The sequence below is a fragment of the Bison bison genome, unplaced genomic scaffold (genome assembly GCF_000754665.1).
Source record: "Bison bison bison isolate TAMUID 2011002044 unplaced genomic scaffold, Bison_UMD1.0 scf7180017864148, whole genome shotgun sequence".
NCBI lineage: Eukaryota > Metazoa > Chordata > Mammalia > Artiodactyla > Bovidae > Bison > Bison bison.
In genome coordinates this window covers 3,958,387-3,977,060 of record NW_011494720.1, presented here as the reverse complement: position 1 = coordinate 3,977,060, position 18,674 = coordinate 3,958,387, and the positions used below count along the sequence as shown (strand labels likewise).

The following is an 18,674-nucleotide window of genomic DNA, read 5'->3' as shown; positions in this document are numbered from 1 at the left end:
GTACTGGAGTTTCAGCTTTAGCACCATTCCTTCCAAAGAAATCCCAGGGCTGATCTTCAGAATGGACTGGTTGGATCTCCTTGTAGTCCAAGGGACTCTCAAGAGTCTTCTCCAACACCACAGTTCAAAAGCATCAATTCTTTGGTGCTCAGCCTTCTTCACAGTCCAACTCTCACATCCATACATGACCACTGGAAAAACCACAGCCTTGACTAGATGGACCTTTGTTGGCAAGTAATGTCTCTGCTTTTGAATATGCTATCTAGATTGGTCATAACTTCCTTCCAAGGAGTAAGCATCTTTTAATTTCATGGCTGCAGTCACCATGTGCAGTGTTATTGTATCTGCTTCTTAATTTTCTTTTTGGTTTGAGCTGTGGTAGCTGGATTTACCAGTCATTGATGATGCAGTAACAAGCATCCCTCACTCCTCAGCAACTTATTCCTGGATTATCTACGTGTATATGGGTCAGCTAGGAGATCTGCTTCAGCTCTCCTCACTTCAGGATGTAGGCTGACAGAATCTCACGTTGTTTTTCCCCAAGGCAGAGGGACAGAGAACCTGGGTGATTTTCACACTGACAGATGATCTGGTTTGGAAGTGACACATTTCATGCACCATTCATTGGCCAGACTTTCAAACCTTAGTGAAGGCCAGGAAGATATTAACTGGCACGTAGCAGACTCTTGTGAAATTATTCTTAAATTGAGTTGAAGCCATAAAAATGTAAGGAAGAGCTTGTTCTTTTTTCATGTCCCACTTGGTTCAGATATTCTGAGATTGCACGTTTGTTCTCACTGCTGATTTGGCAGAGTAAAGAACATCCTTTCCTCAGTTCCAACCACGCCATAAAATGATGCAGTTCTGAAAAGCCATGTGCTTTCTGACTGTTCCTGGAACACGAAGAGTGAAGTTTGGCTGTTGTTTCGGGTCCAGTCCTGAGCGGCCCTTGAACCTGAGGCATGTGTGACTTCATCATATGCTTTTGAGGCCATGTTTTTAGAAAAGTGCCCAGAGCAATAGAGAGATGCTGAGTTTCAGCTCTTTCTTTATGGTGTATAAAGTAATTTTGACAAAAAATCGGATACCAGTCATGCTGTATTCATTATGTAGCCATCATGTCCTGGCATTTCTGGTGGAGGGTGCCTAGGGGTACAGATCCTGTTCAGAAGGGTACCCACTCATTGCGTTTGGCCTTGTTCACTGGGGCCATGTGATGCCTGGTCCATGATTATTGGCGCTTTCTAAATGTGTGTTGAAATGAATGAGATAATGCTTTTGACAAATAAGCTGATGAGAATTGACTTCTTAACATGAAAAATTTAACCCAGACTTAAGGGACACAAGAGGTATTGTTTTTGTGTTTATTTTGTTTTCCCATTGGTACTCATTGAGCATATGCTTCAGAGATAGATAGCTGTGAGTTCAAATTCTCCCTCTACCATTAATTAGCCCTGGGACTTTGGACAATTCACTTAAAACTTATGAACCTCAATTTTCCCATCTGTTAATTGGGAATACTAACAATTACCTTACCAGATGATTTGCTTCAATTTCTACAATTTATTGTGGAATAAGAACAAAGGAGGAAGAAAGTGTAATATGAAGACACATTTTAAAATGTATGTGTATTTGTAATACACATATACATCTGAAAACCTATATACAAAGAAATATCTAAATACAGTGGGAAATTTGGAAGAAAAGTTGGGTTTACTTTGGCAGGGAGAAAAGTGGAGAGAGAATGATGTATGAGTCAAGCTAAAGACAAGAAAACATTTTGTCATTTACAAAAAAGCATGTATGTGATCATGTTTATTTATTCATGTAAGAATGGATCTAGAAGAGAAATATAAAATATTTAAAACATAGTAACTCTACCTCAAAAAGATTATGCAGATTAAAGAAGATATATGAAAAGCACAATGTCTACTTAAGAAATAATAACCTATAGTAGGAAATATAAAAGTCTTTTCTGGTACCAGTTTTCTGGAACCAAACTTGTTGGCTTAAGAAGGAGACCAAGTTACCACATATGTTAGTATTTCTGGTATTTTCTAGCTTATTGAAATTTGAACAATTGTTACAGATTAAGACTGGAAATGTATAAAATATATACATTTATATATATATATAAATGTATATATATACACATATATATGTATAAATATATACATCATAAAATGGAATGCCATTTTATGAACTTGGGTTGAAAAAACATGTTTAGCTCCTGAGGAACATGTGTTTTCTGTAGAGATTAGAGCGCATAGGTACTTTGGCAAATGGTAAAATTTGCGTGCACAGTGGAAGGATGTGTGGACTGTCTTTTTCCACGGGGGGTGTCATGGCAGCCGCAAGGCTCACCTTGCCAGGGATTTCACACCCTCTCACAACTGGGGGACGTGCAGTTTTTCTCAGAACTTCTTGGCAGAGAATCTTTTGACTCTTTAGGAAGGAGCCTGCCTTTTCCATTTATTGCTTTTTCTTCCTGGGGAATTGAAGGAGTAAAAGCTGGGTCTCTATTATTTCTAGTGACAAGGGACACGTTCTCCTGGAGTCTTTATTTTGGTGTTCCTGTCTGTGAAGAGAGGCGTTTGTCCCTTTTCTTGTTCCTCTGTTCCACATGCTGCCCCTTTCCTGTCCTCTTGTAACTTTCTCTGCATCCTTCCCTCCCATGACAGTGGGCGTCTCTCCTGATTGGAAGGATAGAGAGTTGTTTTTTTCGCCTGCAAGGAAACGGCACACTTCTTTTGTGTGTGTGTATTCAGTAATTTTTTTCTTTTCTTTTTTTAATTGAAGTGCAGTTGATCTGTCATGTCATGTTAGTTTCAGGTGTGTAGCAAAGTGATTCAGTCCTGTTGCACACTTCTTTTAAGCCTGCTTGGGCTGGAGTCCCCAGCCACCCCACCCAAGTCCACGGAGAGACCTTCCATCCAGTTTTCAGGCTGTATTTCAGCGGAAGCCTCCTGTGGTGGGAAGGCCTTCTGACCTCTATCTTCCTTCTCTCCTCTTTGCGAGGACATGAACACGTGTTGTGCTGGCGAGGGACAAAATGTCAGGGCAGTTGCTGGGTGCCAGTGTAGAACGAAATGGGGGAATGAGCCCTAGAAAGTGAAGATGCTCATCGTGTCCAACTCTCTGTGACCCCATGGACTGTAGCCCACCAGGCTTCTCCATCCATGGGATTTTCCAGGCAAGAATACTGGAGTGGGTTGCCATTTCCTTCTTCAGGAGATCTTCCTGACCCAGGGATTGAATCTGGGTCTCCCGCATTGTAGGCAGACGCTTTACCATGTGAGCCACCAGGGAAGTCCTAGAGAGCCCAGGAAACAGAGAAGGAGAGAGGACCATCCTCAGAGAACGGAGAGCCAGGGGACCATTTATTGGGCCTTTTATTGGTTGGGTGTCAGCTGTGGACTACCCCGCTTGACGTGTCTTATCACATTTAATTCTCAACAATTCTCTGAGATAGCTGTTCTCCTCCTGGCTTTGCAGAGGAGGAGGCTCAGGTGTGGAGAGGTTAAACCCATCTTCCAAGGCTCCTCAGTCAGTAAGAAGGGAGAATAAGGAGGGAGGGGAGCGGATGCTATCCTTAACTGGGGCTCGGCTCATCCACTTGACCAAGGGATGTGACAGACCTCAGCCCTGCTGTCGGAGCCCCGAGGGCCTGACTTGGTTCCAGCGCTTCTCTTTTCCATTCCGTTGCCTTCATGCCAAACAGCATGAAGTCAGGCCTGCAGCTGCTTCCTCCCGGTAGGAATGGGTGTGGGAACCCACGTCCCCGAGGGCGGAAGGTAAAAAGCGCGCCCTTTCACACGCTGCCTTGGATGGTTCGGGGAGGCAGGAGCACCCCTCACCCAACTTGGCTCCATCACCACGGGAGCCCGTTTTCTTTCTTGGTGGCTCCTTGGATCCGTCAAAGAATCTAATGTGAGGAACCACGAGGTCACACATGCACCTTGATGTCTGGGCCCCGGTGTATGGAGAGGAGCTCTCTGCCTCACCAGGATGACAGTCCTCCTGTTATTTGGGGATTTGTAATGCTGGGCTACCCAGGTGGTGCTAGTGGTAAAGAGCCCGCCTGCCTGTGCAGGAGATGTAAGACTTACGGGTTCGATCCCTGGGTCGGGAAGATCCCCTCAAGGAGGGCATGGCTACCCACTCCAGTGTTCTTGCCTGGACAATCCCAGGGACAGAGGATCCTGGTGGGCTACAGTCAACAGAGGTGCAAAGAGTCAGACACGACCGTGCACACACATATACAAAATGAAAAATCATAGACACAAACCATTAATTTCCGGAACAAGACCTTATAAATATTCTGTTTTGTTCAAGTTGACATTTACTTAATATTTCTGTCCTTCAGCTGGTTTGAATTAGGGGAGGGGTTGTCATGGTATTTGATGGTTTGGTTTCGTGCACAAGATGGAGGATGAAAAGCACATTTTTGGGCTGTCATCACTCATATTTTACAGAAGTTGCTCCTGGAGTTTGAATTTACATCAGACTCACATGTGCAAAAACATACTCCTGAATTTCTTTTTTTAAGTATTTTCTCTCCAGGCTGCTCTTTGCCTGAGAGTCAGTGTAAATTTTAAGAGCAGTAGAGTGACTATGATCTCCCACATTTTTATCTAGTAGAGAAAATTAAACAAAATTTTCAGAAAGCACTAAAATCTGATTATAAAATCATAGGGTAGAATGCCGTACATTTTAACCCCTATTCCCAGTGGCAGAAAAAAATGACCTAAAAGGACATTTTGACTGAAGCAAAAATCTTTGATCATTCCAACAGAGTTGATGAGTGTCCTTCCCGTACATGAAATACTTTGAATTTTCCTTAGGGTGCCGCAGTTTGGGATTATACTTAGTGCATGCTGGGTGCTGAACTGCTTCAGTCGTGTCTGACTCTTTGCAACTCCATGGACTGTAACCTGCCAGGCTCCTCTGTCCATGGGGCAAGAATACTGGAGTGGGTTCCCATTTCCTTCTCCAGGGGATCATCCAGACTGGGGAGCGAACCACCATCTCTCATCACTGGCGGGCAGTGGTGCCAGATAAACTCTCAGGACCTCACTGGTCTCCCTCTTGTTCGGCATGCACAGTGCTGCGTAGCTTGAGCTCTTCTGCTGTAGATCCTGTTCTAGAAGGTTAACGGAGAGTTTCACGTTGTCAGTTTCACTTTGGCTGCTTTCAGTCAGGACAATGGTGATTCCTATAATCAGCTAACTGGGTTCATAGGGTTCTGAGTCTTTTGTTCTTAAGCTGAGTAAACAATGCTTTGCATTCCGGCCCATTATTTAATATCATCAATAGCATACTTCAAGACCACTTTTTTGGCAGCGTGTTAATGAATGTTTTGTTGAGCCCCTTTCATCCGTTAAGGACTGAAATATCTGATTTAATCTCAGTGGTGCTTAAAATAAACTTTGTGGCTAAGTTTACTCAAACCCTTATTTGAAAGCTATTCTTATGGGCAGGCCCAGAACTAAAGGCTCCCGGCTTGTTGGCTCAGTGCTAACTCAGCCTGGGGTCAGGTTTGAGAACCATCATCAACTTTCCTGGACTCTGACTTCTGGCTTCCTACTCTCTGTACAGTCTGGACAGTGGGTAGAGTTTAGTTCAGGTGATTTCTATAGGCTTTCTGATTAAATAATTGGTCAGATGGGTTCCTTGGATGATTAGCATCCTGGATCTGGAGACAGTAGAGTCTTAGGAGGAATCTAATGTCTGCCCTCTTTTCGAAGTCTTCTCTTCCCTGAAGTTCAGGACTACAGGCTGCAGGGTCGGAGGTGTGTGTGTCAGGGACCTCCTTGGGTCCCAGGAAATAGCTAGCAAGCTAAGCCAATTGTATCTGAAAGTTTTTATCTCTTATAGCTTAATTTTCTTCTTTCTTCCTTTAGGATTGCCTTGTAGCAGAAATGGAGGATAAAGTTTTGGCTGTAGTAAGTATACCTTCTAAAAGTTACTGTAAAATTCCTTTTCCCAAAACAGTGGGAATCACATTAATTAAAGTAAATGTATTGTGGTTAGGTATTTCGGGATATGCTTTGAAATACTGACTTTTGGGATATGAATCTCTTAATTTAGGTAGAAAGGCAAGAATACAAGTTATTTAACAACAAGACCAACTAAATTGGGTATATTAGGGTCTCTGCTTTGCTCCCCCCAACACTTCTTCAAAGTATAATTATATTTAGATAGCTAACTCTCAGCTCTCAGGGTTAAACTGATGTGCAAATTTCACTTTTTTTTTTTAATTAAAAATAATCTTGGCAAAAATCTTATGATGGAAGGGGGATGTACTGTGACTGTTTAAAGAGCATTTTGTAACTATTCATCATCACTTCCTCCTTTTGACATAAGCCAGCCTGTGCTCTTTTGATAAGGCCTTCTTCCTACTGATGTTGAGGAATTTAGCAATGAAACCGCTATAAATATATTTTCCATAAATAGGGAGGTTAAACACATTGGAGGCATGCAAAGAGTGTCACTTCTTAGATTCTTCCCCCTTAGAAGAAAAACATCACTCTTTATAAAATCCTGATTTCTTTGGTTGTTTAATTTTGAAAGGTTAGATGAATCTGGGATTGGGAGAAATAACCACACGTAGCCACTAGGATTTCTACATGGAGACCCCTTAATAGGGATCCTCATGTCTCTACAGTAATTTTATCTGGTCAGTGTTTGGTGTTCAGAGAATGTGAGTGGTCACTGTAAAGCTCACAGACCTAAATGTAAAATGCAAAACTATAAAATGCCTAGAAATAACAGGAGAAAGGAGAAGGCAATGGCACCCCACTTTAGTACTCTTGCCTGGAAAATCCCATGGACGGAGGAGCCTGGTAGGCTACAGTCCATGGGGTCGCTAAGAGTCGGACATGACTGAGCGACTTCACTTTCACTTTTCACTTTCATGCATTGGAAAAGGAAATGGCAACCCACTCCAGTGTTCTTGCCTGGAGAATCCCAGGGACAGGGGAGCCTGGTGGGCTGCTGTCTCTGGGGTCGCACAGAGTTGGACACGACTGAAGCGACTTAGCAGCAACAGGAGAAAATCTTGCTGACCTTGGGTTTGATGATGAGTTTTTAGATATGATGTGAAAAGTGTGATCCATGGGCTTCCCTGGTGGTGCAGTGGATAAGAATCCACTTGCCAACTCAGGGGACTTGGGATCTATCACTTATCCGAGAAGATCCCACACACCACACTACTGAGCCTGTGCTCTAGAGTCCAGACACTGAAACTACTGAGCCCATGCGTTGCAAGTGCTGAAGCCTGCATACCCCAGAGCCCATGCTCTGCAACAAGAGAAATCGCTACAGTTAGAAGCCTTCACAATGCAACTGGAGAGCACCCCCCTCTCACTGCAACTAGAGAAAGGTCCAGCTCATGCAGCAACAAAGACCCAGCACAACCAAAATATAAATAAATAAAAACAAATAAGAAGATTAGAATAGTCTGCTTGAAAAAAGAAAAAGAATGCCTTGGATTATGGATAGATCAACTTGTTGACTCTTTTTACTAATGAAGGATGGAGCCAATCCCAGCTAGAGAGCACATCTGGATGTTTGAGTCCACTGGGAAACTCAGGAGTGAAAAAATAAAAAAGTGTGATCCATGAGAGAAAAATGGGTAAGGTAGACTGCATTAAAATTAATATCTCTGCTTCATCAATGCAATGTTAAGAGAACAAAAAGACAAGGCACAGACTGGGAGAAGTTGTTCTCAGAACACACATCAGATAAAGAACTTATGTGCAAAATGCACAAAGAACTCTTCAAAACTCAATAATAAGAAAGCAAACAACCTAATTAAAAAGCAGGTGAAAGATCCGAACAAACACCTCATGATAAAAGATATACCGGTTGGCAGGTAAGTATATGAAAAGATATTCAGCATCACATTTCATTAAGGAATTTCAAATTAAAATAACAGTGAGGTACCACTACACACTTAATAGGGTAACTAAACTCTACCTCGTGATGACACCAATGTAGAGCAAGAGGAACTCTCGTTCATTGCTGGTGGGAATGCAAAATGGTGCAGCCGCACTGGAAGACGTTGTGGCATTTTTTTTCCTTACAAAGCTAAGCATTCTGTTACCCTACAAACCAGCAGTTAGCCACCTAGGTGTTTACCCAAATGAAAGAAACTAATATTCACCAAAAGCTGCATGGACTATTCTAGCCACTTTAATTATAACTGCCCAAACTAGGAAGTAGCCAAGGTGTCCTTCAGTATGTGACTGGATAAACAACCTGGAACATCCAGACAATGGAATATTATTCAGCAATAGAAAGAAACGAGCTATCGAGCCATGGAAAGATATGGAGGGCCCTGAAATGCATATGACCAAGTGAAAGAAGCCGATCTGAAAATCCAAAATCTATATGCTGTATGATTCTAACCATATGAGATTTTAGAAAAAGAGAACCTATGGAGAAAATGAAATGATCAGTAATTGCTAGGGGTTTATCCTGGGGGAGGAGGGACAGACAGGTGGGTGGAACTGAGGGAATTTTTAGGGTAGTGAAGCTATTCTCTATGACACTGTGATGGTGAATATATGACATTGTGCATCTATCAAAACCTGTAGAACTGTACACCCTAAAGAGTGAATTCTAATGTAAACTATGGAACTTAGTTAACAATAATGTGTCACTGTTGCTTGATCAGTTGTAACAAATACACCATACTAATGTAAGATGTTAATGAAAGTGAAAGTGAAGTCGCTCAGTTGTGTCTGATTCTTTGCGACCCCGGGGACTGTAGCCTACCATGCTCCTCTGTCCATGGGATTTTCCAGGCAAGAGTACTGGAGTGGGGTGCCATTGCCTTCTCCAGAGGATCTCCCCAACCCAGGGATCGAACTCAGGTCTCCTGCATTGTAAGCAAGACGCTTTACTGTCTGAGCCACCAGGGAAGTCCTGATGTTAATAGTATCTTATTATTAACCATTATAATAATATAGCTGTGTTAGAAACTGTTGAGATGGAAAAGAAAATAGATGGAACTCTGTAATTTCTGCTTGTTTTTTCTCTAAAATGAAAACAGCTTTAATTTTATTTACTTACTTAATATTTTGGCTGTACCACTCCAGTGACATGTGGAATCTTAGTTCCTGACCAGGGATCAAACCCACACCCCCCACATTGGAAGCACAGAGTCTTAACCAGTGGACCATCAGGGAAGTCCTTAAAACTATTTAAAAATATGAAATGCATTTTTCAAAAAAGGTGCAGGACAAGATGATTATTTTTTTATGTTGTCAGTATTTGGTATGCAGAGAATGTGAGCCATTCTTAAAAAAACGCAGAGATGGCTGGGAATACATGGTTCTCTTTAGCTGCTGAAAGGGGGTTTCCGCCCAGCCTGTGCACTTCAGTGGCTGTAAATAAGTTAATCTAAAAGCTGCACTTTTAAAGCAAAGCTGGAATCATGGCACTATTCTACACGTTGCAAATATGGAAGCCACGTGCCACGTGGACTGGGTGGTTTTATCACAGTGTTACGGCCAGAGCTAAGGATGATCAGTGAAGTGCATTTTTAAAAAAGAATTCAGCCGGAGATAAACTTGGTTAATGATTGACCTTCTCTATTTGCCTCTCCAACTCTAGGTCAAGGTTTTAAATGGCATCTGTGACAAGACCATCCGATCTACCACGGATCCTGTAATGAGCCAGTGTGCGTGTCTGGAAGAAGTTCACCTACCAAACATTAAACCTGGGGAAGGTTTGGTAAGGCGTCTAACAGCATTTGTTTATTTTGGATAGCATCATGGTTTTATTAAAGTTGCTGTGTTTTTTTAAAAACAATAATTCCATATTGCTTTCACTAGAATTCTGAATAGTAGAATTAGACTGATTTCCATTATGCAGTTAAGAATTTGCCGTCTTGAACTGTTGATATGTTTTATATCAAAGCGTCTTCAAAGTATAAAAATAAATACAGTTTTAAAACTGTAAACTCGTGTCTTGAGGAATTGTCTTAACAGTTTTATTTTTAGGTCTTAGCAATACAAGGAGATAGAGCACATTTCCACAAAGTAAAGATGGTCTCTGGGTAGGAAACAACGTCTGCTATGACGTCTCTATTAGCACTTAGGCTTTATGTGAGAAGAGACAGGTTGAAAGAAATGATGGTTTTAAAAAAGTTCAGAAATGTTTTAGACATAATGTATGAGCTCTGTAGTAACAGGCCCCGAGAGTCTGCAGGTGGATACCTAGATCAGCACCTAGGTCCACATTCTTGGTAAGGAGAAATGTATATACCGAGACTGCTCCAATTCAAAGTAAATGATTGCTTATACTGAAGTAAACATGGAAGGCTTCCTGGAGGTGGGCTTATCCACATATTGAAGTGGAGAAGTGCCCGAGTGGGCAGAAGTGGAGTTGCCGTTCCAAATGGTGAAGTTACCCAAGCAAAGCTCTGTGAAGAGGAATACCATGCAGAGGGAGAGGCTGATTACTCTGATAGTGAATAGCAGGAACAGAGAGCCTGGGCAGAAACGTGAAGGTGTTAGTGTTGGGTGAGATACTCATCCCCAGAGGCTTGTAGATTGCTGAGCAGGGCAAGTTCACTGTCAAAATGACTCCTGAGGAGGTTCTGTGTTATTACAGCATTGGTACCAGGGTGAGCAACCACTCTTTGCTCTCTCTACCTTTTGCTCTTTCCCCGTCTTATAAAAGTTTAATAAACATTTTTTAAAAATAATACAAAGTGCCTCAAACTGCAGAGATATTTCTTCCAGGCTCTGCGTTCACCTCTGAGTTTGCCCACTGGGCATTTAAGGATGGAGTGTATTAATATTTATGCCTCCCTTAAAATGCAGGAATGCCTGTTTCTAATTTATTTCTTATATTGTGTTCCTGAGCAGTCTCTGCTCTTACATCCTGGTTTGGTTGTTCGTGGCTTGAATAAGTCACCGTGCAGTGACTGCTGAGACCAAATTAAGTGAATATATTGTGTCACTACACAGAGAGATGGTCGGGAGAGGACCGGCCTTGTTTGAACTGCCTCATTCATGCAGCAGATCTGAGAACATTCCTTCTGAGTCCTCAGACATAGAGCAAAATTCTGTGTGCCTGGTACACAAATTATAATATCAAAGAGATCTCGTTTCTGATCTCCTTCACTAGTATTTGGTTAGTTCCCCTTCACTGCTCTTTGGATCTCGTTTTACAGTGTTTCAGAAGGCTGAAGAATGAGGGGTGTTCAGAAATGACTGCCTTTAATGTTTTGTCAAGTCTAAGTCTCACTTGTGGCTCTGTTTCTAAACGTTGGAGTAATGAGTTAATATGTTTGTGACTCACTCTAGGGTATGTACATCAAATCGACCTATGATGGATTGCACGTGATTACTGGAACCACAGAAAATGTAAGTGCATATCCATTTAATGCAAAAGCTATTGTACCTTCAAGCAGATTTGACAGCGTCCCTATTCCTTTCATTTAACTATGTGTATGTTGTTCTATTATCTGTAAGGGAGTGTGGGCGCCTGTTTTGTTTATTTCTGTTGCTAGTGTGCTGCTCATCACCAGCTGTCATCAATGTATTATTTAAATTGTCCTTTATTGCTCTCATTTACACACTTTGCCCAGCTTTTGCCATCCTGTGTTATTTTTTTTGCGCTCTTGGAAGTGTTAACCCATAAATACAAAAGCAGTGATCTCTTTGTTGTTGAGAATCACTCTTATAAGAGCTGGAATTGGTGACCATATGTGTTAAATATAGTGTTTTTTTTTTAAAGTGGAATTTATATGTGTCACCAAAGCAACTATTTTCGGGTTTTTGCATGACGAAGTTTCTTTTTATAGAGCTGTATTTCATAATACTTGCATGATACTGAAATTTAGTTTTTCCCCCCTTAATCATTTGAATAGAAAAAGCAGGGCCATTTCTGTTGTGAGGAACTTGTACTCTGTTATCATCCTTTAGAAAATTCTGCTACATAAAAGGTTTTCCCTTAGTTCCTCAAACATTTTGAATTTGTGAAAAGTAGAGCTAATTGAATGCTTTCTTTATGCCACCTACAATACAGCTAGCTTTTGAATGACATTGATACAGAGCTTGAAATGTCAGAAAAACTTCTCTGCGTCTGTGTAAAAATAGCATGTGTCTATGGAATTAATTGCTATTTAATCAAATAAGACAAGAGGATGTAATTCAAGACACAAGAAACTTGGTGACTACTTTTGTTCATCGTTGTTGTTGTAGTCGTTGAGTCATGTCGGACTCTTGTCCACCCCATGGACTATAGCCCTCTAGGCTCCTCTGTCCATGGAATTCTCCAGGCAAGAATGTTGGAGTGGGTTGCAGATTCCTTCGCCAGGGGATCTTCCTGACCTGGGGATTGAACCTGGGTCTCCTCACTGGTGGGCAGATTCTTTACCACTGAGCCACCAGGGAAATACTTTTCTGATCTGATGGAAATATGTGTCGAAGTTTGAGCTTCAGCTGCTAGGTCTGTTGATAAAATAAAAAGGCATGATCTTTGATGAGAGTTTGTGACACATTTGATTTTTATAATAAGAAAGAAAGTGGCACTGTAAGGCATTCAATGAATTACAAATAAGTTGTGTGGTTCTGGCAGACAAGTGAGTGGAAGCTGGTAGTGTCTTTAAGCATTGTTTATTGAGTTACAGTGAGAGCACTCAGACCACTGGGAATTTTTATACCATGGCACCCGAGAGGCAAAAATGGCCCAGGATCCTCTCCTTTTAGGCTGGGGCCGGTGCAAAAAAAAATCACAACAAATGTTCCTCCCTCATCCTTGTCAGAGACTTTGTGTATTTAGCCGCACCATGACACGAATATGCTCATGTACCACTCAGTACATTGTTCTGAAGCTGGATAGATTCAGAGGGATGGTGAATGTCACTTCAGTTTTTACATTTTATTTATTTTGTTTTTGGCTGCACTGGGTCTTCGTTGCTTTGCACGGGCTTTCTCTAGCTGTGGTGAGCGGGGCTACTCTTCGCTGGCTGCTCCAGCTTCTCATTTTGGTGGCTTCCCTTGTTGCAGAGCGGGGCTCTAGGCATGCCGGCTTCGGTAGTTGCAGCACTCGGGCTTAGTTGTGGAATCTTCCCAGACCAGGAACTGAACCCATGTCCCTTGTATTGGCAGGCAGATTTTTATTCACTGCACCACCAGGAAAGTCCTATTTTAGCTTTTAAACAGTTGAAGTTTTGCATCTAGTAATTTGGTGATTGCATTAACAACCCAGACCTGTGCAGTTCCAGACTCAATCAGGTCTTTGAACCAATTTCAATCTTGGATAAACATATAGAACACTATAATGTTACTTCCTTTCACTGTCTACCTCATCCCTAGCCTGCTTTCCCCCCACGCACTGTAAGCTAAAGAAAACCAGCTTTGAATCAAATCAAATGTCTACTGATACATTCCGTAGAATTCCTACCAGACTCTTAGGACTGGGTGAGAGATTCAGGATTTACCTGGATGTGGCTGCTCCTAGTGCCTCCACGTAGGATGGTACCTAAGTCATCCTAGAGAGAAATGGTTTCCTTCTTGTTCAAAATCAGAGAAGGGGAAACTGGTCTTTTTCCGTCTGGTAATCTGCTGGAAAATGTCCCTCATTCTTGCAGTCACCTTATGTTCATTGTCTGGAATATGCTACATACTCTGTAATTCTTGTCGATGACAGTGGGGAGTTAGGTAAGAGCCCACTTCTCAAGGACTTGATCTGAATATTTTATACTTAGTGCTGGATATTTTACACTTAAATGTTAAATGCCAGTAGAAAATGCCAGTTCCAGGACAGCTTTCTGTCTATCACTGAAGGTTGCTATGATTTTAGAGTCAGAATGTTTTTATTAAAGCCTGGTGTTGGAGGGTTAGAGTGGACAGAATTCACCAACTTCTTTCTCATGTGAATTGTCTCCACACTCCTCTATCTTGGACTCCAGTTGACGCAATGCCAGCAATGCCAGCAGGTCATCTCAGGCCTTTAGTCCTTTTTTTTTTTTTTTTGAGGTTACCTGAGAAGTCAGGATCATTCCAAGATCAGACAAACAGGATCTGGTGATTGTCTATCTTCTTTTTTTGATGTTGCTCAGGACCTTGACAGAAGTCTGATGGGATCTTAGCCCTACTCCTCTTCCCTACCCCTGACATGAGTTGGGAAATAGATGAGCCTCTGAAGAATGGATGCATTCTTCTCCAGGGCATCACTCTTCTGCAGTAGGCCAGATCAAGCATCATTTTTCAGTAGTCCAGCACACGGTGAAGATCATCAAGAGCAACTACCCTAGGAAGAATTTTGGTATCAGGCTCTCTCTTTACCAGTGTTCTGCCAAGCACAACGCTTAATCATTTGGTAGGACATTGGAGAAATGAATATGTGAAGAGGAATGGAAGTCAGTTCAGGACACTGGGACTTTTTTTTTTTTTTTTTAAGATTGCTTATCTGTAAACAGGGACTTTCTGGCTTCAAGGCTATCTTTTAGAAAGTGACGCTTGCCTTAGATGAATCCCCAGCCCAGGAAGATTAACTGGGTGGGACTGGACTGTTTATGATCAGACTTGCTAAAGTTGACCTGTAACCATGGGTTCGGCATCTGACACTAGGGGCAAGGAAGGAGCATTGACACATTTGTTTGTTTAAGAAGTGCCTCAGGAGCAGGGGATTGGAGACAGACCATCTCCCCGTGGTACCCACGATGCTGGTCTCACGGGTGAGGCACAGCCGGTAGTCACGGTGGCAAGTTAAATGTTTTCAAAAGTAGCTGGCCTAGTTACCTATGCCTTGTGTTGGCCCAGAATCCAAGAGAATGTTTCTACAGTTTAATGCTGCTGCTGCTGCTAAGTCGTTTCAGTCATGTCCGACTCCTTGCGACCCCAGGGACTGCAGCCTACCAGGCTCCTCCGTCCATGGGATTTTCCAGGCAAGAGTACTGGAGTGGGGTGCCATTGCCTTCTCCGATAGTTTAATGCTACTCGCTCATTTCTTTTTTTTTCCCTGCTCATTTCTTGTTGAGCCTGTCACAACAGCTGAGTGAGAAAGTTCAGCAAGGGTGTCTTGAGTTTAGTTGCTACCCCCATCACTGTGTTCAAAGGTGCTATTTATAAAGGATGGTTGTAAATTGCTTGAAGATTCAGTTATATAAGTCACAAAATAAAACATTCTGGCTTCAGTAACAGTTGATTAGAATTTGAAATCAAAGTTTCATCCTTTCCTTCTCTTTTGATCATATGAAGTATCTTTTTTTTTGCATAATTCTGTTTTATTTTATTCCATGAATTTATTGTTTTTGCAATTAAATAATGATAATAAACCTATACTTCTAGGTAGGATTAGACATTACACTTATCCTAAAATACTTTTCAAATTCTTTGTCAAAATGTTTAGTCTGTAAAAGGTATTAATGAGAGAAAAAAAGTTGAGAAGAAATTATGGCACAGGTTCCCTTTAAGATGAAATAATACTTCTACATATAGTTACAATTTATCAGGGGAAAATTTTTAAGGTATTACTTTCATGTTAAAAACCACCTAATAAGCATAAAGTTATATTCTGCATTTTTCACTTACTGTGTGTCCATAACTGAGTTATTTACCACTGAATGTCAATTTCCTCAAAACTCCATAAAATAAGCCTAATGATATCTGTAAAGTTTGTTGGCAGAATTTTTTAAACATATTTTAAATTCGTATGAAATTTCTTACACATTGAGTTACAATTTGATTAAATGAACAAGAAACCATGAGAAAATATTTGACAAATAGATTACATATATTTATCTGCCTATACACACATATGTGGGGAGATATATATATATATATATACATACACAGATATTTGCAAATTTGTAGCAAATTGTTATTTGAAGCGCACGAAGTCTGGACTTTGTTTTGATACTGTGAAAATGCATCCATTTAGAATTCAACCTGAAGACAAAAAAAATTTAAATTTTTTCTAAATATCTTCTGTTTTCACTATCTTTCTATTTTAGCAATGTGATGATAACATGTAAAACAAGTTTGAGTAAAATAAAGAGTTAGTTTTAATAATCACATAAAAAGCAATTATGTGACAGAGTTACAGTGACCATCTTTACATGTTAAGCAGTTGGTCAGCTTTTACAAGATTAATTTTGACAGGAATATAGGGAAGGTACTTTTTAGATGAACCAGTGGCTTTGATCAGCCTGTTAGGTGGACAGGGCGTCCCACTCTTCATGGTAGGTTAGATGAACCTTGGCTGTTCCTACTGACAGATTATCTGTTGTAACAAACCACTGGAGATAACACGCGTATTCACATGCCAAGTTCTACAGGCTGTGTAGTTTTAGGAATCTCCAGCACACTGTGTAACTGTTCTTGAGAAAATTGTATTCCCATTGCTTGTTTTGTGTAGAAGAAAGAAGGGAGACGAAATAGAAGCAGAAAGAAAAAGGAGGCTTAAAAAATAAGACAGGTCTCTCTCTGTTTGTCTCTAACAGTCTCCTGCAGACAGATCTCAGAAGATTCATGCTGGTGATGAAGTCATTCAGGTTAATCAGCAAACTGTGGTGAGTTTGTTTGTTGAAGCTTCAGACTTCATCTTCCCCTTCTAAAACTTCTAAACCATTTTGCTTGCATTTAAAAAATTTGCAGTTTATATCCAGCTTTCCATAATTTTAAGCAGTGCTAGAATGAACAGATTTGTATCTGCCTATTTGCTCATAGCTGATTTCCTTGAGATGAATTCAAGGAAATTTGAATTCCTTGAACTCAAATAGGCTTGAGTTTTCATTATTCATGAGTAAGTCCCCTCTCCTCACTATCTTTCTTTGAAGGTGGGATGGCAGCTAAAAAATCTGGTGAGAAAGTTGAGAGAGAATCCTACTGGAGTTGTGTTACTGCTTAAGAAGCGCCCCACAAGTTCCTTCAACTTCACTCCTGCCCCCCTGAAAAACCTACGGTGGAAGCCGCCTCTGGTGCAGGTACTGTTATTGGTTGAAAGCCTTTCTTTGACATTGGTGCAGGAACAATGTATAATACCTGAGTTGTCTAAAAAAAAAAAAAAGGTTACAGTTTGATTGGTTTCGGGAATGTATGGATTATCTGTGAACGGATAATTATTCTATAATCCTGTATGTACAGGTGCTCAGTTGCTCAGTCGCGTCCAACTCTGCAACTCCATAGACTGTAACCTGCCAGTCTTCTCTGTCAATTGGATTTCCCAGGCAGGAATACTGGAGCAGGTTGCCATTTTCTCCTCCAGGGGATCTTCCCGACCCAGGGACCGAACCCCCATCTCCTGCATTGGCAGGTAGATTCTTTACCACTGTGCCACCTGGGAAGCCCATCCAATAATCCTGCGTACATGAGAGCAGACTTGCTGGATTTGCGCTGACTAATATGGCAGCCACTAGCCACCTGTGACTGTTTCAATAATTAAAAGGAAAGCTTCAGTTCCTCTGTCTCACCAGCCACATTTCAGGTGCTGGGTAGCCGCTTGCGGCAACTGTCTGTCATCGCTGCAGACGGTGGCAGACTTCTGGCCCTTCTGGCTCTTCTCCTCTACCGTTTCAAACACACACTCCCATAAAGGAATCCAGTTTGAACACTGCTCTGAGACCGCCTGGGGTAGAGTCCTCAACATCGGTTTATCCAGGCAGGGGTAGGGACTGTGAGACCCACCCACCAGGCAGGGAGCTCCGTCACTCCTTTGTTAGATTTAGTAGTCTTGGATGAGAATAAAAAGCCGATTGGCTTTTAGTTTTATTATTTGAATTCTCTACAGACAATGCACTCCTTACTGCTTACACTTGGGTGGACATGCACCCCACCAACCCTCTCCTTATATCATCAGTTCTTTGTGTTTAATTTCTAAACCATGAAAGAAAAGCAGCACACTTTAAAGCTCTTTTATAAGATTGAGATTGCCACTTATGTGTAACTCTCTGTGATTTTACTGTCCATCTTCAAATGGAAGGAACGGCAGTACCTCACACTATCAATGGCTGTTTTCGTGATGCACAGAGCGCTGGAAATCTGTCTGCGTGTGTACCTTAGCGGGGCAGGGGACCCATAAAAATAAAGAACAGGATGTGGACAGTGGAGCCAGGAGGGGCACATAATTAAAGCCACTTCTTAAATAAAAAGGGAACGTATCAATCACACTCCAGCAGCTTCTGTTTGCTTTGGTTCAGTTCAGTTGCTCAGTCGTGTCCGACTCTTTGCGACCGCATAGACTGCAGCACGCCAGCCTTCCCTGTTGTTCTGCTTGCATCACTCAGCACACAGGGCACCGTCTTTCAATACTTCTGGATTTCTCAGAATGTGTTACTTAACACAGAAGAGGTCTTACTTTACCATCGGTAGTTGATGGAGGGCTTCCCGCCAGCCAGCTCTGCCAGCTCCTTGGTGCAGGGGGGTGAATGTTGGGTTCTGAGGAAGGGGTGATGGGCATGAACAGGTGAGCGAAAGCACCTCTTCCGAGGTGGTGGGAGCCTGGAAAACTCGGTGGGATTTCGTAGGCAGATGGGAGGCTCTTGGTGGAGTAGATGAACGCTGTTCACACAGCCACCAAGGGAGGATACACTGCCATCAGGGCGGGTGGTGCCCAGATAGGATTTCCTGGAGGCAGAGAGTGTGGCAGACGTTCTTGTGAAATGATTTAGGGCAGGTACTTCCCGTAAAACTTGGCAAGGAGGGAGGGAG

General features: G+C 41.8%; 1 protein-coding gene across 1 annotated transcript in view; it reads left to right on the top strand.

Annotated features, from left to right (window-relative positions):
- The window catches only part of CNKSR3 (CNKSR family member 3), a 108,570-nt gene that overhangs the window by 76,608 nt on the left and 13,288 nt on the right, over positions 1 to 18,674 (top strand). The window contains exons 5-9 of the mRNA XM_010840848.1: positions 5,904 to 5,945; positions 9,622 to 9,741; positions 11,322 to 11,381; positions 16,469 to 16,537; positions 16,805 to 16,951. Of these exons, the coding sequence (XP_010839150.1) occupies positions 5,904 to 5,945; positions 9,622 to 9,741; positions 11,322 to 11,381; positions 16,469 to 16,537; positions 16,805 to 16,951 (438 nt within the window). The remainder of the gene's footprint in view (positions 1 to 5,903; positions 5,946 to 9,621; positions 9,742 to 11,321; positions 11,382 to 16,468; positions 16,538 to 16,804; positions 16,952 to 18,674) is intronic.